General features: G+C 39.9%; 1 protein-coding gene across 1 annotated transcript in view; it reads right to left on the bottom strand.

Moving 5' to 3' along the window:
* DNAAF9 (dynein axonemal assembly factor 9) overlaps positions 1 to 19,314 on the bottom strand; it is a 117,434-nt gene extending 98,120 nt beyond the window's left edge. The window contains exons 1-3 of the mRNA XM_081034652.1: positions 18,869 to 19,314; positions 3,921 to 4,000; positions 224 to 343 (exon numbers count right to left, since the gene is read on the bottom strand). Coding sequence (XP_080890778.1) covers positions 224 to 343; positions 3,921 to 4,000; positions 18,869 to 18,951 — 283 coding nt within the window. The 5' untranslated portion in view covers positions 18,952 to 19,314. The remainder of the gene's footprint in view (positions 1 to 223; positions 344 to 3,920; positions 4,001 to 18,868) is intronic.
* Between the last annotated feature and the right edge of the window lie 6,070 nt (positions 19,315 to 25,384).

Consider the following 25,384-nt stretch of genomic DNA (forward strand, 5'->3'; position numbering starts at 1 on the left):
TCGCTACTCTCTTATCATCCAGCTGGTGATCTACAGGAGCATTATTACTTAATACAGTGGAAAAGAAGAAACGTTTTTCATTAATAAAAAAGTAAAAACTTACTGGAGTTTCAGGCTATTTTAAATTTGATCACATTTTCCCATAAAAAGACCATGAAATAAGGGTCCAAAGAAATAAATCATCTATTCCTCTCTCACACAGGATTTACCAACATATACTTACCATCTAGAACTTCTTCAGAAAACCCCGTTTTCTCAAAATCACTGGTATTTTGATTGTACAAACCAAACAGAAGATAATTTGCCAGCTCTCTGCAGCCTTCATTATACCTACTATCGATTCCTGCAAGACAAAGAAGGCTCTGATCAGCTGTACTGCACTACGGGGAACAGATGAGCCCCAACAGTTTGCTCCTGCTCAGCAAAACCCTGATGGTTAAGTATAAAAGGCAACAGCTCAGACCAGTTTTGTACCAGAAACCAAATTAAGCAACTCCCTATGAAAGAAGCAGGGCTCAGCATCAAGTACCCTTAATTGGATTCATAGATCCATATATGTTGAGACAGTCAAAGAGTATAGATTACTGAAACTGTTAATTGCCAAAAACCAATTCTTGAGGATGGAAGGAACCAGAAAATATAATCCAAGTCCTGCCGTGGCTGGTTAAACATTTTGGAATATTTTCAGTTGGAATAGAAATAGTTGTCAGAAAAATATTCACTTCTTAAAGAGATCTTTCCCAAATCATGTGGGATCAAACAAAGGAGGATTAAGGTAGTTTGAAATTAAGTCAAAGAAGTAGAGGACAAGAGATTGGAACCACAGACAACCATCATTTCACAAATATTTATCAGGCCCAAGGCCTAGCCCTGTGTGGATGCTGGAAGGTATGATGAAGCATGCCTACAAATGGCCCTCACGAAGCTTACAGTCCAGTGGGGCTGGCTCAGAGACAAATGAAAAGGAAATGAAACAACAGTGCCTTCACTACTGCCTTTCAATGCCACACACATATATACTTACCTGGTTCCTGGGTATCTGTGAAAGCCCAGAGCTAGGGCTCTGGGCAAGAGGGACATGTCAAAGGCAGAAGGCAGTTACCATGTGAGGCTAAGACGAAGGAGTTGGAGCAGAAGGAGCTCTAAGAATGGCTGGAGCCTGGGAAACAGGACTATCAATAGTCATTCATATTAGAGGGGCTTAGGGACTATCCTTGTCAGGGGGATTCGAACAGGGAGGACTCCTTTCTTAGCTGAGATCAAAGCAGCACAGCCCGGTTCTTTCTTATCCAACACCTGGTGAAGGGAGGGGTGAAAAACCAAAAGCAGGAATGGCCTGGCCTCCATAAGGTAAAAAGTTGAAAGGGCTATGCAGTTCAAAATAACCAGTGGCCTGGGCAGGCCTTGCCTTAGCATGTCCCCTACTAAGGGTTCCAGCTACATAAATTGCCACATAAATTGCTAACATTAAAAAGACTGCCCATGTAAAATTAAAGGCAAAAGAAACTATATGTAAACACTGTGCTCTAGTTGATAAAGTTGTTTCCCATAGAATTATTATGGCTTAACAAATCCGATACTACTACACATGTATACTGGAATTAACCAAGTAAATGGATGGTATGCAGTAGGCGCCAAGTTTATAGATGGTGGAGGGGGTATTTATAGATAAGCAACAGGAAGAAGTTAGAATGATCCATATGGTAATGGGTTAGAGCTGGAGATGTTAATATGAATTCATGTTTAGCTTAATATAGATACAGATGTGTGCATGTACATATACCAGTTAATGTACACAAATATATTCCATCATTCTGTTAGCTGAGAGGGCATAGGAGCAATGACACCCCAGCAATAAGCACATTCAGGGCCCAGATCCGTGTTTCGAATACCATTCTCCAATAGGAGCAATCACGGCTCCTTAGAGAAAAGGCTGATTTGGGGCCTGGAACAGGAAATATGCACAATAAGCCTAGGGCACCTTATAGTGCCAGAGAGTACAGAAGTGCTAAACAAACAAACTAAAAATCTTTGATGGGGATATATCAAAGTAGAGACACAGGAGCCAATTGGAAGAGCTCCAAATGGCCAAAGCTGGAATAATTTGAACTAGTAGTGGATTATAACCCAAAGTATAAATGAAGTAGGGCTGGATTTTAACTCAAAGTAGAAAATAAATATATATGAGTCCATACTGATACAAACGATTGAATAAATAAATAGAGAAGAGACAAATCTATAATGCAAAAGAATTTCAAATAATTTCTGTAGATAATCCCTACCTCCAGCTGATGGAGCATAACCCCCATTTCTAAGTATGGGCCGCAGAGCGACTTCCTTCCAAAGGAAGGACTTGTGAGAACACTTTACAGTACAGAACCTGAAACGCTATCTCAGCAAGGTGACCAAAGTCAATATAAACAGTGAAAAGCCATGTTGATAGTATGTATCCTTGATATCATGCTATGACAAGAGCATGTTACTTCACTGGTCTTCTACCCCAAAACCCATAACCCTAGTCTAATCATGAGAAAAACATTTTAAAATCCCCAACAGAGGCTCCTGGGTATCTACCCCGAAAATCTGAAAAATTTATCCATAAAAATATATGTGCTCCAATGTTCACTGCAGTTTTATTTACATTGGCCAAGACATGGAAACGACCAAAGTATCCTTCGATAGATGATTAAATAAAGAAGATGTGGTATATATACATAATGGAATACTATTCTGCCATAAGAAAAGATGAAATAGTGCTATTTGCGACAACATGGATGAATCTTGAGATTATTATGCTAAGCGAAATAAGACAGAAAAAGTCGAGAACCATATGATTTCACTGATATATGGTATATAAAACTGAAAACAACAAAGGAGCAAGACAAACAAATGAAGAAACAAAAACTCATAGACAGACAATAATTTAGTGGTTACCAAAGGGTGGGGGAGGGGAGGTGGTAGATGAGGGTAAAAGGGATCAAATATATGATGATGGAAGGAGAAATGACTCTGGGTGGTAAACACACAACGTGATATATAGACGCTATATTACAGAATTGTAAACCTGAAACTTATGTAACTTTACTAACAATTGTCACCCCAATAAACTTTAATTAAAAAAAACAAACAACAAACCAATAGAGGGACATGCTACAAAAGACTGGGCTAGCACTCTTCAAAACTGTCAAGGTCATCAAAAACAACGAAAGTCTGAAAACTGTAACAGTCAAGAGGAGTCTAAGAAGATGACAACTAAATGTCTCCTCACTGATTTCTTGCTTCACTTTCACATAAAGTTCTTTGTCCTGAAGGGTTATTAACTTTTTACCTCCATCTTCACACCCAACCTCAAACCCATCAATTTCTTCAACATGTGTTTTCATTAAAAAAATACACACATTTTAGTCTTGTGATAGTCTCGTAAGTTGAGCCTTTCTCAGTTCTTTAGTATCCCAATTGTGTTAAAAAAAAAGACATAGTTGCCAGTGTTCTCTCTGGGGAGTGGGACTTCATGTCTGGAACAGTTAGGAAGCTGTGTTCATAATTATTCATGTATTGTCTTAATTTTTAAATTATATTTTCATAACAAACAATTTTAAAGAATAGATGCCCAATTCTGCCACTCTATGGCCCTGAGCAAGTCTGCTTCATCTCCCAGAATCTCAATTTCCTCCTTAATAAAAAAGGGACAACACTGCTCCCTTGTAAGGCTGCTGCGAGATAATATGTACAAAGTGCCTGCTCTGTGATATCTTACAGATATCTCACCCAACCTCATTAAAACAGCACCCAATTTCAGGGGAACAAGAGCTGGGGACGCGGTTTCACAGCTTATCTCACAATGGTACTATTATCAATACCTACCTGTGAACAGATGCCGAGTTTCCCCAGCCCCAGCCCCACCTGTCAAAAGCACTGACCTAGGATGCAGAGGATCCCGTCAGGTCGAGACTTGCTGCTCTGGGTCAGGATGCTCTGAACCTGGCGGAGTCGGCTACAGCTGCAATAAGAACAGAAATCAGCTCGCTGAATACCAGCACACAGGGGCATGGCGGAGAGGAAGGACTAACGGGATGGAAACTGGTCCTTGTCTGGTTTTGGTATCAGAACCCCAAAATGAGTTGTCCAGTGTTCCCCTCTCTTCTATTTTCCGGAAGTGATTATGCAGAATTGGGCTGAAGACTAAGTCTGAACTGCTGATTACAAACTGGATGGTCAGTGGCTCCCTGGCTCAATAGAGGATGGAGCCAAAGTCCCTCTCGTACTCAGTGCAGGACAGTACTGGGACTCAGCAGCTCAGCGGAAAGAACCTCCAATGACTTCTCATTTTTGAGGATTATCAAAGAAGAATTTCCACCACACTGACTTGCCCTAACTGTGGTCCTCACGAGTCTGTTAAAAACAAAAATCAAAATCAAACAGATAAAAACCAAAAAACCTGGTCTAAGACCTAAGGAAGCTCGTATTTGTCATTACAAGCTACAGTATTCAAAACAGGGTGGTAGTAGCATAAAGCCATAGAACAAACAATGGAATAGAATAAAGAGCCCAGAAATAAACTCCTTTTGTGACTGGCTAATTTCACTCACTACAATGTTCTATGGTCAAATGATTTTTGACAAGGGTACCAAGATCATTCATTCTGAGAAAGGTCAGTTTTTTCAATAAACGGTTTTGGAAAAACTGTATATCCACCTGCAGAAGAATGAATTTGGACCCTTACCTTACACCATATACAAAATTTAATTTAAAATGAAGACCTAAATATAAACCTAAAACCATAAAACTTGTAGAAGGAAACATGTGAAAAGCTCCATGACGTTAGATTTCTCAATGATTTCTTGCTATGACACCAAAAGCACAGACAACAAAAGAAAAATTTATAAATTAGATTTCAACAAAATTAATAACTTTTCATCCAAGGATGCAATTAACAGAGTAAAAAGGCAACCCACAGAATGGGAGAAAATATTTGCAAATGATGTATCTTATAAGCAGTTAATATCCAGAATACATAAACTCCTAAAACTCAACAGAAACAAAACAAACAAAAAACCAATTCAAAATGGGCAAAGGACTTGAACAGACATTTCTTCTCTAAAGAAGATAAATAAATGGCCAATATGCACATGAAAACATTCTCAACATCACTGATCATTAGGGAAATGCAAATCAAAACCTCAAAGAGAGGGGCCTGCCCGGTGGCTCAGGTCTTTAGAGCTCCATGCTCCTAAAGCCGAAGGCTGCCGGATCGATTTCCACATGGGCCAGGGGGCTCTCAACCACAAGGTTGCCAATTCAATTCCCCAGAGTCCCCAATTGAGTCCCGCAAGGGATGGTGGGCTGCGCCCCCTGCAACTAAGATTGAACACGGCACATTGAGCTGAGCTGCCGCTGAGCTCCCGGATGGCTCAGTTGGTTGGAGCGCGTCCTCTCAACCACAAGGTTGCCAGTTGAATTCTCCGAGTCCCGCAAGGGATGGTGGGCAGCGCCCCCTGCAACTAGCAATGGCAACTGGACCTGGAGCTGAGCTGCGCCCTTTACAACTAAGACTGAGAGGACCACAGCTTGAAGTTGAACGGCACCCTCCACAACTAAGATTGAAAAGACAACAACTTGACTTGGAAAAAAGAAAAAGGCCTGGAAGTACACACTGTTCCCCAATAAAGTCCTGTTCTCCTTCCCCAATAAAATCTTTAAAAAGCAAAAAACAAACAAAAAAAAACCTCAAAGAGACACTACTCGCACACAAATTAGAATGAATACTATGAAAGAACAACACAGAAAATAACAAGTGTTAGCAAGGATAGGGAGAAACTGGAACCTTTGTGCATCGCTGGTGAGAATGTAGAAAAGTGCTTCCACTGTGGAAAACAGTGTGGAGGTTCCTCAAGAAATTAAAAATATGATCCAGCAATTCCACTTCTGGGTATATACCCAAAATAATTGAAAGCAAGGATTCGAAGAGATATCTGTACACCCATGTTCATAGCAGCATTATTTCAAATGGTAGAAGCAATGCTGGGGTCTACTGACAGATGAATAAATAAACTGTGGGATACACATACAATGGAACATTATTGGAATCTTAAAAGAGGACAGAAATGTAAATACATGTAAACATGGATGAACCTTGAGGACATTACAGTAAGTGAAATAAGCCAGTCACAAGAGGACAAATATTGTACAATTCCATTTTTATGAGGTATCTAGAACAGTCAAATTCATAGAAGGAAAAAGTAGAACGGTAGTTGCCAGGGTCTGGGGAAGGGGAAAGAATAGGGAGTTACTGTTTAATAGATACACTTTCATTTTTGCAAGATGAAAGGAGTTCTGTGGATGGATAATGGTAACTGCAGTACAACAATGTGAATGTACCTAATGCCACTACATTGTACACTTAAAAATGGTTAAGATAGTAAATTTTATGTGTATTTTACCAGAATTTTTAAAAAAATTTAAATTAAAAAAATTCAATGTGATGTAAAAGAAAAAGAACAAAGGAGAACTCTCCCAATCTTTAGAATCTCTTAAAGAATCTATTGTTCTTCAAGAGATTAAAGAACAATAAAATAATGCAATGTACAAAATATAGTATGATTAATAAAAACAGGGAAACATCCATGAGATATCTGGGAAATCTGAATATGGACTGGGTATTTGCTGATAATAAAGAATTACTGTTAATTATCTTAGGAGACATAATCTTATTGTAGTTATACAGTAAAATATCCTTTTTCTTAGCAGATGCATGAGGAATGACTTAGGAAAGAAGCGTCATGATGTCTGCAACTTGAAAAAGGTTTAACAGAAAAAAAGAAAGAGGAAAAGAAAGAATAAACATAACGCATACATGGCAAAATGTTAAAAACTGTTGAATCTAAGTGGTGGGTATAACAAGTATTCATTCTTCTCATCTTTTCTGTATTGCTTGAACATTTTCATAATAATCTGGGACTGGAAGTAATGGGGACATGTGGAGAAACTTAGGGTTTTAGAAATGGCAGAACAGCAACTGCAAGATGATCAAGACTAGACTAAGAAAACTTCTTTCTCTGAGAAATGGTTGTCTGCCCCTCCCGATTTTTTCATGTTATTAACATAAGATTGACTTCACAATCATTTTCTACACTAGAAATACTTCATCAAGTTAGTCCTTTGGCCCATTTCCTAACCCATCTGGACAGGAGGCTGACTGACTGCCAAGGTTACCAAGAACTGTTTGGTTTTCAAACTTATAAGCAGCCAGTGACAAAAAGCATAAATACGTCATGTGACCAAGACACAAACAACTATCCCAGTACTGCTATAGAAAGCCAAGACAATACTGAACACAGAAGCAAAAAGTTTCTTTTGCACAAGTGTCCTGGCCAAATAAAGTGGAAGTATATACAATGTAGAAAGACCTCCCTCTTCCTAGAGTAAAACAGTATCCTATCTAGTATCTCTTATTTTCTTTTCAAACTAAATATAGCTCTCCTTCTCCTTTGGACATTTTCTTGCTTTCCAAATTTTTTTTTAAATTTCAAATTTCCAATCTCTTTGGTAAAATGTTCACCAAATTTAATTTTTAATCATATATAGCCTATTATTTGTTACTGAACCATTAAACTTGACACTTACTGATATATTTGCCTATTAAAAAAAGAGACCAGGTGGGGTAGCCAGATGGGTTAGAGCTCAGCTCTTAACACCAAGGTCACTGGTTCAATTCCCACATGGACCAGTGAGCTGCGCCCTCCACAACTAGATTAAAAAAAACAAAAAGACTTGATGGAGCTGATGGGTCCTGGAAAAACACATGGTCCCCCCAATTAAATAAACACACCAACCAACAAACAAATAAATAAAATAAAGACCTAGTAAGTACATGTAAAGAAAACCATCATCACCCATATTCACACACCCAGAATTAATCATTACTAACATTTTGGTACATTTGCTTTAATCAAAGCTAATGCCTTTTTCAATTATGTACATGAAATACTAATTTATTATCCTTTTTTGATGAAAAAATGGAATATTACATATAAAACTAAAGTCTTCATTGTTCCTCACCCCCAGAGATCGCCATTATGAGTTTGTTGTGTATTCTTCCAGACTTTTGTTTTTCAATAGAAACTTTCACACACAACAGCAAGCTCAGCAATTGTACTGCCCTTTAGCTTCCAGGTCTACCTGAGCAGAGCTGGCACATCTTGGGTGGATGGCCTCGTCACCCATGACTTTTACAAAGTTCCTCCATCAGGATACCTGTAGACCCAGCAGACCCAATGATGCAGTGTATGTTACATATGCTGCTTGTATACTATATTTTTAACTTTCCTTGTATTCAGACTCAGAATCTAGGCAGATGAAAAGGGGAAGAAACTAAGACCTAAACAGAAGCAGTTTGCCCACGATCACAAGGCTGAGTAAAGATTAATAGCAACAAACCTGAGCGAACAAGTACCGAGTCTGAACTTTTTCTTTCTGATACACCTCACTGATTTCTTGACAATGAAGTTAGACACGATATTTTTAAATTCTAAACAATCATCTCTGTTCCTCCCACCTTCTGGATTTATATGTAATAGTTCATTGTTCACTGCTTTTACAACAATTACTGTATAGGTAGCCCGGTATATTTTCTCATTTGTTTGTATTTAATTATTCTGGTTCCCTGGAAATGAAAAAAAAGATTGAAAATTTTATTTTTGCTTGTTTTTCCTCCATAATTTATGCTAACCTTTTGATTTTCAAAATTCACTAATTAAAACATGAATATATTCACCTTATATTCTATACACTCTGTGTTTTGAATGTTTTACAAAGTGAATTCTCATACCAATCTGATTCACCACAGAAAAAGGCTATGAACAATTTAGTGTGAATCTCTCAGTAATATACAGTTAGGGTGAGTTTTTTTGGGGGGTTGTTCATACATAATATCATGATCAGGAGGTATGTAACTAACTATTCTGCAACATGCTCTTTTCACTTAACATACGTACCTGAAGATCTTTCCAAATTAGTACGTGGAACTCAATCTCATTTTAAAAACTGCTATACTGTATTCTTTTCTTTTTATTTAATCAGCCACTATATTGAACATTCAGGATTTTTACTATTTTGCAATAAGAAAAAATGCTTCAACGGGCAACCTTATACATCCACCTCTGGCGCAAGTACAAACATTTCTGGAAGGTAGAGACCTAAAATCAGCATTACCAGGTTAAGAATTATCTGCATTTTAAATTTTGATAGATCTTGACAAATTGTTTTCTGAAAACATTCACCTACAATTTCCCAGAGTACGTGTTTCCCCACAATTTTCTGAACCATGAAAATTGTGTTAATGTTAATCTAAATCAGGGGTGTCCAAACTTTTTTCAATGGTTTTCACCAAGGGCCATATGTGGTAAAATATACAAACAGCCGGGCCACTCATTCGAGGTGAAGTACGTATTGCCTCACCTGGTTTATTTAAGTAAACTAAATATATTTTTGGAATTTGCTGCGGGCCAATTACAATGGATCAAGGCCCGCAGTTGGCCTGCGGGCTGCAGTTTAGACACCCCTGAAACTAAACGGTCAGAATTTTCATTGTTATCAAATTTCCCTAATCACTAGGGAGGTTGTCAAATGTTTATTGATCATCGATATTTCTTTTCCCATGAATACATATTCATCTTCTTTGCCCATTTCCTATTTGGTCATTTGAGGCTTTTTTTCTGGGTAATTTATACAGTCTATCATATTTTAAGTTATTTTGGCCATATGTTACAAATATTTTCTTAAAACTTCTAGACTTTGTTTACAGTATCTTTTTCAGGCATAAATTTAAGTTTTATAGTATTAAGTCTATCTTTACTTTTTTTTTTTTTTTTTTTTTTTTTTTTAGGGAGGATTGAACCAACAACCTTGGTGTTATCAGCACCGTGCTCTAACCAACTGAGCTAACCGGCCATCCCTGTCTATCTTTACTTTTACTTTTTAAGCTTAGGGGTTTTCCTGTCTTCCTTTGTGTCTTTCTCCCACTCAGTATTATTATAAATAATAATAAAATGCTAATTATTTCATTTTAATTATATGTGATGTGTATGTTAAACATTTAGCTCTTTGCTCCTCTGGAACTTTTTACCTTTGTGAAGCAGGAATCTAACTGTATTTTCCCTCCCAAAAGATAAATGATTGTCCCAAGACCGCATATTAATCCTTTTAATCCTCTGATGTGGAATGCCACTTTTAGCATATGCTAAATTGCCATATATAGCTGGATCTATTGTTTTTATCTTTATTTGATACATTTATCTATTCTCACAGAAATAGTACACTTAAAAAATAATCAGAGCTTTACCGTATTAATATTATCTCTTGAGCTTTCTGGTAGACGGATTATTTTTGATATTAATATCTGATAGGGCAAGTCCTTCTATCATTGTTTCAAAGATCCCATGGCTTTTATTGAACATTTTCTCTTTAGGATGAAGTGCAAAATCAGCTTGTCGAGTTCCATAAAAATTCCAGTTGACACTGTATTACGATCATATTGAATGTGGACAGTACTGAGCTCCCCACTCAGGAACATGTCTCTCCATTCATTCCTTTCTGTCTATACCCTTCTGTCAAATTTTATATTTTTATTTACATAGGTCTTACACATTCCTTATTAGGTTAGTCATAGGTATTTCATAGTTTTTGTTCCCATTTTGAATGTCATCTTAAGTCCATTATATTTTTCAAACAACTTGCTAAATTCTTACCAGTTCTAATAGTTTTGTCTATTGGCAGCATTTTCCAAGTAGTAAATCATAGCATTTTTATCTCTGCCTTTTTGATATTTACAGCTTTAATTCCAACTCATTAATTCATCAAGTTTTAACTGAGCACTTACTATGTGCAAGGTACTATTTGTTCAGAGCCCTGGGGATTTAACAATGAACAAAAGGGGAAAATCCTTGGGACAAAAACAATCCCAGAACTTATATTTTAATTGGTGGATGGTGGCCAAGGTGGAGAAAGGAGAGACATATTAAAATAATTTGCCATGTGGTGATACATGGAGGGCTGTGAGTCCTAAGAGGAGGGTAGATTGCAGTTTTAAAGAGATCAGGAAGGGCATCACCAAGAGGACATTTGCATAAATGCCTACAGGGAAGTGCAAGAGCAAACTACACAGCAAATGCACAGGCCTTGAAGCAGGGGTCCCCTAAAACCTGTGCGGCTGGAGCAGATTAAGTGAGGGAGACAGTAGTAGGCGATGAAGAGAGGGGGGAGGGGCCAGATTAGCAGTCTGATAGCTGATGATCTGAGCTTTTATCTGGAGTGTTTTGAAAAAAGGGATGATTTATATGAGATGACTTACATTTTAATAAGATCACTCTATCTGCTCTACTGAAAACAGACCGAAGGGGAACCAGAGTTAAACCTGGAAGACCAATTAAGAGTCTACTGCAATAATACAGGCAATAGATGACAGTTTTTTGGCTTATCTTATTAGCTGAAACATTATTTTAGCTGGTTTAAATCAGGAATAAATGTTACTTTTTTTTTTTTTTTAATTTGAAGAATTGGCTTTATTAAGCAATTCATGAATTGGGCAGCACCCCCATCTAGCAACTAAAAAGGCGCTCCCGTGAATGTTACATTTTAAGAACATTTTTGGGGGTCATCTAATAGTCTGTTAATTTCATTAATAAATTTCCTAATGATGCATTTCTTGCATTTCTGGGACAAATTCTACTTGCATATAAAGCTGTTTTTACCATACTCCTCGATTCAACATGTTATTATTTTATTTAGGGTTTTTGCATTTGTAGTTCCCCTTCGTGCTCTCCTAGTCAAATACCAGGATTATGTCATCCTCAGAGAATGAGTAGGAAAGCTTTCTGAGGTACAGACATACCTTGTTTTATTGCACTTCACTTTATTGTGCTTCACAGATGTTGTGTTTTGTTTTTTTGTTTTTTTTGTTTTTTTGTTTTTTTTTATGGTTGCATTTCTTTTCTTTTCTTTTCTTTTCTTTTATTTTATTTTATTTATTTATTTATTTTTTTGAGAGCCCACTGGCCCATGTGGGAATCGAACCAGCAGCCTTCGGAGTTAGGAGCACGGAGCTCTAACCGCCTGCGCCACCGGGCCGGCCCCCAGATGTTGTGTTTTGAAGGCAAGACCCTCCACCAGCAAAATGATCATGACTCACTTTATTGCGATACTCGCTTTATTGTGGTGATCTGCAACATAATTCGCAATATTCCTGAGATCCGCCTGAATATACTTTATTCGACATGCTTTCCATTTCTATGTCTGCTGGTAATATACACTGTGTCCCTTCTCAGCCACAGCATACAATCGTGACTTACCCAGGAGCAAGCCAGGCCCACTGGAGTTCTTTCCAGGATTTCCTGTTTTAGAGATACAAGACAAATGGCCTGTAGGGTCACAGTGCAGGAAGAATCCGGTTTTGAGGCTGTATGAATAAAAGTAACTATGCTGATAGCAGAGTCTTCGTTCTAATCCCTGAAGCCCCAACTTTGCAGCTCTTCCTACACGTCTATCTCCCCGACTATTCCTTCTAGCCAAGTAAGCCAATACATTCTGTCCCTTTTTTAATTTAAATCCTTTGAATTGGGTTTCTGTCACTTGGAACAGAAAGCATTCTTAATACATAATCAATCCCAGGAAATGTTTAGGATTGAAGTATACTGATGTCTACAGCTTACTTTGAAAAGCATCAAAATATAGGCTGGATAATTGGACGACAGATGGATGGATGTATAATAAGGCAAATATATTAAGCATAGAAGCTAGGTATGAATATACATGAATGTTCACTGAACAATTCTTTCAAATTTTCTGTAATTATGAATATTTTCATAACATAATACTGGGGGTGAGGCGGGAAATCAACAAAAGGAGCAACACAAGCCATCATAGCATTAATTGGGACTTCAGGTACTCATTACAAGAAGCTACTGTAACTACTGTAGAACTACTCAGGGTTCAAGAAACCTAGCCTGCATTAAAATGGCTGTTATTTACTCCCTTTGCAAAACTAGAAACTTGAAAGAAAAGCAAGAAGGCAAGACATGTGACAAGGCAAATACATGTTATTTCTCACTGATGTCTTTGCTGGAGCCACTTGCAATGGAAAAAACAAAGCCAACGTTACTACTGTCACGGCCAACACATGGTTAACCACTGATCACAAAGTGACTGAAACCGAGGGCGCGCACACAGACGCACACGGACGGTATAACTGAGAAACGTGTTGGTAACACTTAACTAGTCAATGACTTTAATTTTCTCCCCGTACTTTCATGTAGCCATTAGTAATCCTAAACAATATAACTACCATTTCTATGTTACAGATGAAGTTGCCTAATTCATATGTATTCTCTCCCTTTTTTTTACTGATAGTACCCTAATTTTATTTGGGGCAATAGGCCCAGCTCCTTTGCTGCTGGAGCTTACCAATGAGACACGCAGAAGCCACACCAGGTGGAAGCTACTGAGGAAGCTCTCCGAAGGGAAGGAACTGACTCAACCAGGAGCTGTCTGCTCTTTTTCCCTTTCCTGCCTGACAGACAAGATAGCTGGAGGTCCTACAGCCATTTTGTGACCATAAAGCTATGGAGAAAATGAAATCCATATGCTCAGGATAGCACAATACAAACACAGAAGAGGCCTCGTTCCCTGATGACTTTATACCAGGACTCGCCTGCCCTCCTCTAGACAGACATCTTTTGCAAGAGAGAATAACCCCAAAGTTAAGTCATTATTGTTAAGTGTCTTTTACCATTTGCCAAATGTAGTTCCCGATAGGCCACCTTATCTAAAATGGTTAAAACTCATGCCCAATTGCAATTCACGCCTACACGTTTCACAAATTGGGGCATATAAGACACTCTACAAACTGGGATATACAAGACACTCTACAAAAAAAGTTCCAGAACTTCAGAAAATGCTCACCACCACAAACAGAAAATGCTATTTGAAAGTCTGTTAACTATATTCTAGTATAGCATCTTATTTTCCATTTGCTTCCTTTCCTCTAGCTTCTCGGAACATTTCCTCACACAATCTGCTCTTTGTAAAGTCAGTTTCACAAAAAGCATACACAATTACTTTCCCTCACTTTGACTGTTAAAAGCATGCCAAACCTAAATGCAATGTGGAATCCTGGATTGGATTTTGGAATAGAAAAAGGATATTAGTGGAAAAACCAGTGAAATCCAAATAAAGTCTGGAGTACTAAACTCCAAGTAAACAAAGTTTATTAAGGAAACTAAAGTAACATACCAATATCAATTCCTTCATTTTGACAAACGCACCATGGTGATACGTAAGATACTAACTTTAAAGGAAAGTGGGTGAAGCCTATATTTGCAACTCATCTGTAAATCTAAAATTATTTTAAAATAGAAGTTGGAAACACAAAACATGACAAGAGAGCTGACTTTTCCTCAAAATAGGTCTCAAAATCACATATAACAGTTTTAAATACCCAAGTTGCAAACGGCATTTTCTACTTTTTTTTTTTTAAATTTCAGAGCAAAAAAAACAAAACAACCCCCCCCCCAAATAATTTAAGCTGTGTTCCCTCTTGAGGGCATCTGCATCTCACTCACTCCCCCTCTCAAAAAGTGAGAACACCAGAGAAGAGGCCAAGAGCGAGGCAACACTGTCAACATACTATGTACTCTTAACGCCACAAATATTAAATAAGAGTCCTCAGTATGCGGTCATCCCAGACAGGAGTGAAAAGTCAGATACTTAGACCCTTAGGCCAGAAACAAGGCCAGAAAAGCTTACCTAAGCAATCACTTTTTCCTCCTACAGGTACCATACCAAGCCTCCCTGGCCAGCATCTAAACAAGTGCACTGGACATGAAACTTCACATATGTCCCAGACCTACCAGGTCATAGTCTTGCTTTGTGTTTTGAATTTTCTTAAGGCAAGGACCATCTGTATTACAACAGCAATATTACTTCTGCCGATCTGTAAAACCAAGAGAACCACGGGTATTGGCAATGAGCCAATAAACATCGCCCGCAGAGACAACCTGCCTCTAGGAGGCTTTACTTAAGTGATCTCTGCAGGACATCACTATGGTGAACCACCTTCTCACCATCTAGTTCACAACTGTGATTCTTCATTCTCTGAACACCCATGAAATTTAACATAGCCCACAGCCTCATCTGAAATTATTCTCTATTAATTCAATAAATATTTTACTGCAAGCAGTATGTCATAATGGCTACCAACCGCAGTCATATTTAGTAAGTGCTGACTATGTGCCAGACAGTGATCTAAGCACTAGGGCAAGACCTGTGGGAAATGGCAGTAAAAAATGGTCCCAGCTCTGGTAATTTCCGGGGTAGCAAAGAAGGTCCTTCCTTATGAGTCTCTTAACAAAGTATAGAGGAACCACAGCATAGGAGTTATTTAATCAGGCTGTTTTGCTACAGCACATTCTCCAGCGGTTTCTCAATAAAAGGTGTATGGGAAGTCAAACTTAGACCTTGCATGTGAAATACCTTTATTCTTCCCTCACACCTGCCTGAGAGTCTGGTTAGATACAGAATTCTGGGTGGGAATCTATCTTCCTTCAGAAGGCACTGCTTGCTCCATTATCTTCTAGTTTCCAATCTTGCTACAATCCTATGATTCCTGACCCTATCTGTGTGATTTGTAGATATTTTGTCTTTATAGTGCTCAAAATTTTCCTGATGCCCTGCCTTGGAAGACGTTGCTACACTTGTCTTTTTTCTACATGGGATATCTTAGGGCTTGGAGGTTGGTCCTCTTCTCTACCTCCATTTACTCTCTGGATCTCTAACTAGTCTCACAGCATTAAATACAAATTTGGGAGTTGTCAGCGTATGGATGGTATTGCTAGTCCCAATCTCTCCTGAACTCCAGACTAATATAACATCCAACTGCCTGTCCGCTATCTCCACTTGGATATGTATTAGGCAACTCAAAGTGGACAAGGCCAAAATAGAGCTCTATTTTCTCCACAAACCTGCTCTTATTCCAGTGTTCCCAAATCAGTAAATGCCAACTCCATTCTTCCAAACAGCTGAGCCCAAAATCGACTATGCCCTCTTACTCTATTGTTCCTTCAGCCCTATTTCTTCCTCAGTACTTATTTCTCACCACTCTGTGTTACGATTTCTACGATTTTTCTCCCTTTCTACTTACAAAGGAGCTCTTTGAGGACAGGGGCCTTCCTTATATGTTTGAATCCACAACAGTTAGCACAGTGTAAGTTGGACTACATAAGAAGGTAGTGAAATTTAAACTTAAAAAAAAAATCCTGAGCAGGATCAGATCCCTCTGGAGAAAAAGATTCTGAAGTAGGAAAGCATATTTCAGCTACTTTCACTGGTTCCTTAGTACAAGTCAGGATGGTTACTTGATAATAACTCCAAAACCTCAGTGGCTTGAAACAACAAAGGTTGTTGCTCACTCTCCATGTCAAACATAGGTCACCTGGAAGCTTGCTCTGTCTGGGTCCCAGACTGATGGACCAGCCACCATCTGAAGCACCAACAGTCACCACATAAGAGGGAAAGAGAATGGTAACTTACACACCAAAAAATATACACATCATTCCTGCACACATTTCACTGACCTAAAGCAACTCACAAGGTCATACCCAACTTCAAGTACAACTGTGCCTAATGCCCTGGAGACAGAAACCACAAATATTTGATGGACAGCACTAATGACTAACATAGCCTTAAAAAGAAGCTTCTAAGCAACAAGATTTTCACACCTGATCTTTATTTCCCACTGCTAATGAACACCACTGCTAATCCAAACACTTGCAAAATACTACCCATGGGTCTTTAGGAATGTAACTTCACCAGTTAGGCCTGCCTCCTTCATCACTCAGGAGTCAGAGTGCAACAAAGCAGCCAAGATGGTGACAGAAAAGTGCTGAGCGCAAACCTGCTAGAAAGGGTCAATGTCAAAAGTCAGGGAAAGGCTTGAATGGGTAAGAAAAGTATGTGGGGAAAGGAGGGGAAGCTTCACCAAATTTCTTTACCAAAGGCACAATAAACAGCCAGTCCTTGGGGTTCCTTGCACTACCCCTTGTCTGAAGACTAACAAGTTAGTGTTGATTGAAGATTCAGAATTTGAATATGATTAATAAAGTTAGCCAATATTTATCTTTCTAACATAAAAACACTGCTTAAAAAAAGCTGCACACTATCATGTTACTAGAAAGAGCAGTTATTTTAGAGAGAGATTTTACTGGGAAGCTCTTTTTTCCCCTACAAATCTCAAAGACTCAAGATTCCTAAGCTCAAGATGATCTGGGATGAACCCCAAGTCTACACAGAGCCTAGATTTAAAGGATGGCTGCTCCAAGTTCTAAAATATTCTGTGCAGTTTCTATTCTTTACAAAGTTCAAATACTTTCTAACAGTGAAATTGGCTGCCAGAAATGTGAGGACGTTTGGATGGATTGGAGATGGTTACCACAAGCAGCTAAACACTTGGAACTATAAAGTCCACAAGGAATTCCACTGAAGGGCAGAGCAGGAATTCAGACAATGTCACCTGCCAAATGAGAAGCAAATTAGGAATCTCAAATGCAACCATGCCTCACCTCCTCCCTATCCTTTATTCATTCAACAAACATGCATTAGTTGCTGCAGTGGGGGAAGGAATGCCAGGAAGTAAGAGAGAAACAGGATTCTAAGGTTTAGTTCTTACTCTCCATGAATTTGGTTTCATTAAAACAAAACAAAAACAAAAAACATACAATGCCTTAAGTCCCATAAGAAGGATAGAGGAAAAGCTGTTCTAACAGAAGTTGACAATCTCTTTTCAACGGAATGCCGTATATGCTTTGCTAAGTGGCTAAGACAGAGAAAAAGCAAAGCAAAAACCCTTTTCTGGTTTAACGGCAGTTGAGCAGTACCAAAGCCCATTTCTTTCTCTCTCCCTCCCTCCCTCTCAATGGTCTCTGCCGAAACCCCTGTCATTCCAACCTCCACAATCCGCAAGCGGCCATACCAGCTACATCACAAACAATGCCCAGACTATCAAGGTCAGCCCCAAAGGCACAAGAAGCAGAAAACGAAAACGGATCTTCCTTTACTGAAAGGGGGCGGGGACTCTCCGGGACCCTCCCCAAAATCACCCTCCCCACACCGAGGCACCCGGGGGCTCTGTCCCTAGGCTCAGGGTGCTGGGGTCCGCCGCTTTCGAAGATTCTGGGCTTCTTTCCCCTACCCATCCGGTTAGTTTTCCCTCCTGCGCCCCTAACGACCTACAGCTGCCCCTAACCTGAGCTCCCCATTGTGCAGGCGCGTTGCGCTGCAGGCTGGGGCGGGGGGAGGTGGGAAATGAGCGACAGGGAACATGCTGTCAGTGTTCGTGTGCAGGTAGGGACGGGAGGGGGGTGCTCTGTAGGGACGTCTCGGTCAAGGGGAAAGGCTCTAGAGACTCACGATGGGGGGGCATGATAGATGAGCCGTTTCTAGGAAAACCCATTTGGAGGTTCTATACAGGGGAGCTATTGTGGGGGATTATACGGCCGTTACTGGAGGCAATAATCTACGGGGTTGGGAAGTGAGCTCTCCATAGAGAAACCACTATGGAGATTCCCTACAGGGGACTCCTTCCTGGGGACACGTTCTCGGGGGGGATGTCACAGTAGGGGGTCTTCACAAGGGAGCCGCCGTGAGAATCTCTACACAGGGCGCCGTTCCCGGGAAAACGTTCCTCAGGGAGCCGTTTAGGGAAAAACCATCCGCACGGAAGCCATGTCGGGCCACGCCCTGCGGCGGGAGGCGTCGCGGGACCCCAACAGCCCACAACCCCCGGCCCGGCCGCCCGCCCCTCTGCAGCCTCGGCCCCGCGTACCTGACGGAGGGCGACCCGCGGCCGGGGCCGCCGGGGAACCGCGCGCGGGGCAGCCCCAGCCGGTGCGGAGGGTACACATCCATGGTGGCGGCCGCCGGGGGAGAACCGTGCAGCTGCAAGGGTCGCACAGGCCCGTGGGGCGGTTACAGGGCCACTGCTGCCGGGCGGGGCGGCGGGGAGGGTCGGGTGGGCGGAGGGCGCGGCGCGCGGGGGCACGTCGGGGGCGGGGGCGGAGTCGGACGCGCGCAAGGAGCTAGGATGGGGGCGTCGTGACTGGCGGGGATGTGGGGAGGGGCGACGGACGCAGGGCCGCGCCCTCCTGCAGCTGCGTGGCGGCTGGGCAGAACGCCGGGAGTGCCGGTCCTCGGGGCGAGGGCTAATCACGCCGCCACTCTGCCCTGTCCTCAGGTCCCGCATCGCCGAGTGGGACTCTCTATCTCGCCCCCAGCCACGCACACGGACGCGCCCGGGGGCGGGGCCTCGATCTGTCCCGCCCCGTTGAACCGGCTTCGGCCTCCAGCAAAGCCTTCCGCTGCGGCAACAGTGTCCCAGGACAACGCCGGGACCTGAGCACCTCCTTAGTGCCCTGCTCGCTTCCCGCGGTCTCCCAGGCGGGTGCCTCCCACTGTTAAGAAACCCGCTGCTATTCAATTGTGCATCCTCCCTTCAAACATCCAGCCGACCTAGCCGATCTCAGGTTAGCAGTGCGCGCCCAGCCATGCGCAGGGTTTGGAAGTTAGGGACTTATCGGGTCTCAGAGGATCTCTGCACTTTTCCGTTCAGATCTTGGCTCGACGCGTTTCCACTGCAGGGCCATATACAAAAAAATTAATCCCGCCGAGCTTCGGTCTTTTCGTGTGTAAAACGGAGGAAATACCTCGTTAATAGGCTTGTCAGGCGTCCTGTATATGATTTCGTCCTGCGTCCTGTATTTGTCAATATGCCTTAGATGTCTTGTATTCATCTTTTTGTAATCACAAAAACGATCAGAGCTATTTTTCCAAGGTAATTGGCGCTTAAATCACTTAAATGGCAACACTAGCTGAAAATCCTACTTCCACAAATAAAAGATATAGGCAATTCCTATGGTGCCTCCAGCAGGTTTAGCGGACGGAAGACCAAAAGAAGGCACTAGAAATTAAAAGTATTTTTCATAGTCAAGAAATGAAAAGACTTTCGGCTCAAGTTCAAAGTCATGAACAAGCAACCACCATTATTCAGAGAGAACTTCACATCGGTACACAGAAAGTCAGCCAATCAGCGACAGCCTCACTCCTATGCTTCTGAAAATTAGCCAGTCAACAACAGCTTCACTCCGGTAACTAGGCTTTCAAAAGTTAATACATCATTTACAGCCTCAAGCTTCTGAAAATCAGCCAATCATTGACAGCTCCATGCTTCTAGACAACAGCCAATCAGCAAGTGCGTCACTCGGGGGACCAGGCTTCCGAAAGTTATCTGGTCCTCAATTACCTTACAACAGTGACCACACTAACGTAGCTACTAGTCCGTGGGTCGCTGGACGCTCTCGCTTGTGAAACCGCCAATCCTTGAACGCAAGGCTTCCCAAAACGTATAAGATCAGCTCTGGATTTGTTTAGGGAGACCGTGCCTTAGAAATACAGCTCTTTTTTGTATGTAAAAGAGAAATTCATCTTTTTTTGCATCAGATATTGAGTTCAATATTTTAACACCCGCAAGTTCAAAGTTCACAATCCATTCAAGATTTTCACTTACCAGGAGTTATGAGTTTGGACTTGGGACAAACGCGATGTCACAGCCATGAAATTTATCAAAAACAACGTTTTCAATTCTTACGATGGTTGCTAGGTATTACCTTTTTTTTTTTTTTTAAACAGTTCTTTTGCTATGTTCCCAAAGTGGTGTTATCACCACCACCATCAATTTTAGAACATTTTCTTCACCCCAACAAGAAGCCCTATGCCTTTTAGCAGTCATTCCCCCATTTCTCCCCAACTATCACAGCCTTGGGCAGACACTAATCTTTATGGATTTGTCTATTCTGAATCTTTCATATAAACAGAACAATACACTATATGGTCCTTTGTGGTTGACTTAGGAGTATATGATTTAACATAATGTTTGTAACTCTCATCCATGTTGCAGCATGTACCAGAATTTCATTTTTTATGGTTGGATAATATTCCATTGCATGGATATATCACATCTTTCTTATCTACTTATCAGTTGATGTATAGGTACTTTTTTCATTTTTTGTTTTTTAGCTAAGGCTGCTATAAACATTCATGTACAAGTTTTTGTGTGGATATGTTTTCAATTCTCTTGGGCATACAACTAGGAGTGGAATTACTAGGTGGTATAGTAACTCCTTTAACCATCTGAGGGACTTCCAAATTGTTTTCTTTTTCCAAATTGTTTTCTAAAGTGCCTGCACCATTTACATTCCCACCAACAACATATGCAAGTTCCAATTTCTGCACATCCTTGCCAATACTGTTTATCCATCTTTTTTATTATAACCATCCTAATGGGTAGGAGTGCTGTCTCATTGTGGTATTTTTTAGTTTTATTTACATGTTATTTTTTATTGCAGTAACAACACTTTTTAACATTATATAAATTTCAGGTGTACAACATTATAATTTGACATCGTGCTCTCACCATCATTATTGTGGTTTTGGTTTGCATTTCTCTGATAGCTAACGATATCAAGCATATTTTCATGTTCTAATTATTAGCCATTTGTATATCTTTTTGGAGAAATGTCTGTTTGGGTCTTTTGCTCATTTTTATTGGGTTATTTGTCTATTATTAAGTTGTAACCGTTCTTTATATATTCTAGATACAAGTCCCTTATCAGATATATGATTTGCAAAACTTTTCCTTTCATTCTGTGGGTTGTCTTTTCACATTCCTGATTCCTTTTGAAGCACAAAATTTTTAAATTTGGTGTTATCCCATTTATCTATTTTTTTTAAGTTGCTTATACTTTTAGTGTCATACTTGAGAAACCAGTGCTTAATACAATGTCATGAGGATTTACCCCTACATTTTCTTCTAAGAGTTTAATAGTTTGGGTTCTTACGTTTAGGTATTTGATCCATTTAGAGTTAATTTTTGTATTTGGTGTGAGGTAAGGGTCCCACTTCATGTTTTTGAATATGGCTATCCAGTTGTCTCAGCACCATTTCTTGAACAGACTCTTCTTTTCCCGCTAAATTGTCTTGGCACTCTTGTTGAAAATCAATTGTGTTATCTCTTTTACATCTGTGTATATTTGAACCCCAAAATGCCAAAATACAACTGTGAATTTCATAATGAATTTTCTGAACTGACATTTATTAAATGAGGAAAAAATCCTTTTGAAGCACTTTGTGTTATAATGCAAGTGTTCATTCAATATTGAAAATGGTAGAATATAAACCAGCATATACTAACAGCTAAGCATAAAAGATATGTGGTTTCTTCAGTTTGTATCAAAGAAACTGATAAAATAGGGGCCTGCCCTCTGGCTCAGTTGGTTGAAGCTCCGTGCTCCTGACTCCGGGGGCTGCCGGTTTGATTCCCACATGGGCCAGTGGGCTCTCAACCACAGGGTTGCCAGTTTTGGCTCCCCCAGGGGATGGTGGGCTGTGCCCCCTGCGGCTGGCAGCAGCGGCTGGACCTGGGTGTGGGCTGCGCCCTCCACAACTGGGACTGAAAGGACAACAACTTGAAGCTGAATGGCACCCTCCACAACTAAAATTGAAGGGACAACGACTTGACTTGGAGAAAGGTCCTGGAGGTGCACACTGTTCCCCAATAAAGTCCTGTTCCCCTTCCCCAATAAAATCTTTAAAAAAAAGAAAGAAAGAAAGTGATAAAATAATAAAACTTTGATTAAGAAAAATTTGGAGGAAGAAGATAAAATAATTACAGCAGAAGCTGTAATGGCCTCCCATTCTGTATATTGTCATCAGTCTTACAGCTCAAAGGACTCTTTGAATGTACTGCTATCAGAAGTATTTTTTAATTCCAAAATTGAAAGCAAAATTCCAAATGTGAGGACAAAATTACTTCAATACTTAAAAATGTAATAACTCCATTTACTGTTGCAGTGATTATCAAAGCTCATCCCCTTATAGCATCATCATGGACACAAGTAATTACATTGCACAAAAATGTTCCTTTTGCTTGTGCCATATTCTTCTTGTGAAAAGATTCACCTGTAAGGCTATTTTGGATAAAATCCCTTCCAGATGAGACTTCAGAAATAAGAGCAAGTTTTTTTTGCAGAGACTTTCTTATTAAGTTAGGAGTTCATGAGGAAAATTGTACTGTTTTTGGTGGAGATAATACAAATGTAAATGTTGGTAGATGTTTGCATAAAGGTACAGACATTGTTTATTCAAAATTGAAGCAAAGCATGAATGATTATAGGGAAGCTATTGGCTGTCCTGCTGGTGCATAATGTTGCTCAAATAGCATCTGATGTCCTTCCCATTGATTTGATGTAATTGTAATGAAATTGTTCTCTTATGCTAGCATTATTACTGTTTAAATTGAACAATTAAGGGATTTTTGTGTTTTTGTTGGCATTCAATATTCTTCATTTCTCTCGCATTCAAAAACCTGTTAGCTCTCTTTAACAAATGGAATTGAGAGAATCCTCAATTTATTTGAAGCACTGGAATCATACTTTAATTTTAAGGCAAAAGCCCCCAGAATTCTTATTGACTTTTAAAATAGTCTATTAAGGGAAACCTATTTATTTCTTGTTCATAGTTTACAATTATCTCTTAAGAATAGGATTATGCAGTGCAGCCACTATGGAAATCAGTATGGAGGTACTTCAAAATACTGGAAATGGAAAGACCTTATGACCCAGCAATTCTACTCTTAGGTATCTATTTAGAGAATTCCAAAAACACTAATTTGAAAAAATTTATGCACCCCTATGCTTATTGCAGGACTATACACAATAGCCAGGACATGGAAATAACCGAAATGTCCATCAGTAGATGACTTAAGAAACTGGTACATTTATACAATGGAGTATTACTTGGCCATAAAGAAGAATGAAATCTTACCATTTGCAATGATATGGATGGACCTAGAGAACATTATGCTAAGTGAAATAAGTCAGACGCAGAAGGACAAATACCATACGATCTCACTTATATGTGGAATCTAAAGAATAGAATAAATGAAAAACTAATCAGAAACAGTCTCCAAGATAGAGAGAAAAAACTGAGGATTGCTAGATAGGAGGGGGTTGGGGATGAGAGAGAAGGTGAGGGGATTTGAAAGCACAGTCAGTAACCACAAGATTGTCATGGGAATATGAAAGACAGTTTGGGGAATATAATCGATAATGTTGTAAAGATTTTATAGGGTATTCGATGGATACTTGTCTTATTAGGGGGACCACTTCACAGATAGTGAAAGTGCCTGACCACTGCAGTGTACACCTGAAGCTGAAGCTGAATAATAACGAATGTCAACTATAATTTAATATATATATATAGTCACAGGATGTGGAGTACAGCATAAGAAATAGAGTCAGTGGAACTGTAATAGCTATATACGATGTCAGAGGGGTAGTAGATTGGGGGAGGGAGGTTATCACTTTGTGAGGGATATAAATGTCTATTTTGTTGTTTTGTACACCTGAAACTAATAATAAAAAAGAATATTATCCCAAACTATGCTTCTGGAAAGAAACAGTCAATGCAAACAAGCAGAACAACATTTCCAAATACGATTTTAACCTCCATCTTTTGTTGAGAGACCCTACTGTCTTTTTTGTTCATTTCTACTTCTCAGGTCAGATTTTATCATTGTATTTTAACTAACCAATGGAATAAAACTGAACAAAGCAACAAAAAAGAAGGATTATGCAAAATGAAAGAAGATAAACCTGTTTTTGAAGCACTCCATTGCTTAATGGAACTGGTGACTGCATTAAAGGAATGATTGAGGAAGAAAAATATTGAGGAAGAAAAATTTAATCCTTTAAGAATGGAGGCTATTCTTTTTTTCTCCCCCCACCCCCGCCTCAAACTCTGAGTCAAGCCGTTGTTCACAATCTTAGCTGTAGAGGGCGCAGCTCACCGGCCCATGACCTCGGTGTTAGGATCACAGCGCTCCAACCACCTGAGCCACCTGCCCGCCCCTTGAGGCTATTCTTAATAGAAACATCACTTATAAATGGGGGGAAAATTCTGACATGAAGTAGATGATAAATACGGCACTTGTCATGACTACCTTTTAAAGTGGATTTCATCTCATGAGGAATGTTGATCCTTTTACATGGATATTACTAAATACTCTTCCAGGATGGGGACAAGTGGAATCATCATGTGCAATGTTAAAGGAGAAAGGAATAAAAATTGATGACAATGTTCTTTTTTTGTCAGTGGAAAACATTTATAAAAGTTATTGATCAAAAGATGAAACATAATACTAGAGAGTGGAAAAGCCAGGCATGCTATGAAATACGGTATTTGCTTCACCAAACCAAATTTGAAGAGCAATTTTCAAGGTTGTTAGCTT

This window comes from Rhinolophus hipposideros (assembly GCF_964194185.1).
Source record: "Rhinolophus hipposideros genome assembly, chromosome: 22".
Taxonomy (NCBI): domain Eukaryota; kingdom Metazoa; phylum Chordata; class Mammalia; order Chiroptera; family Rhinolophidae; genus Rhinolophus; species Rhinolophus hipposideros.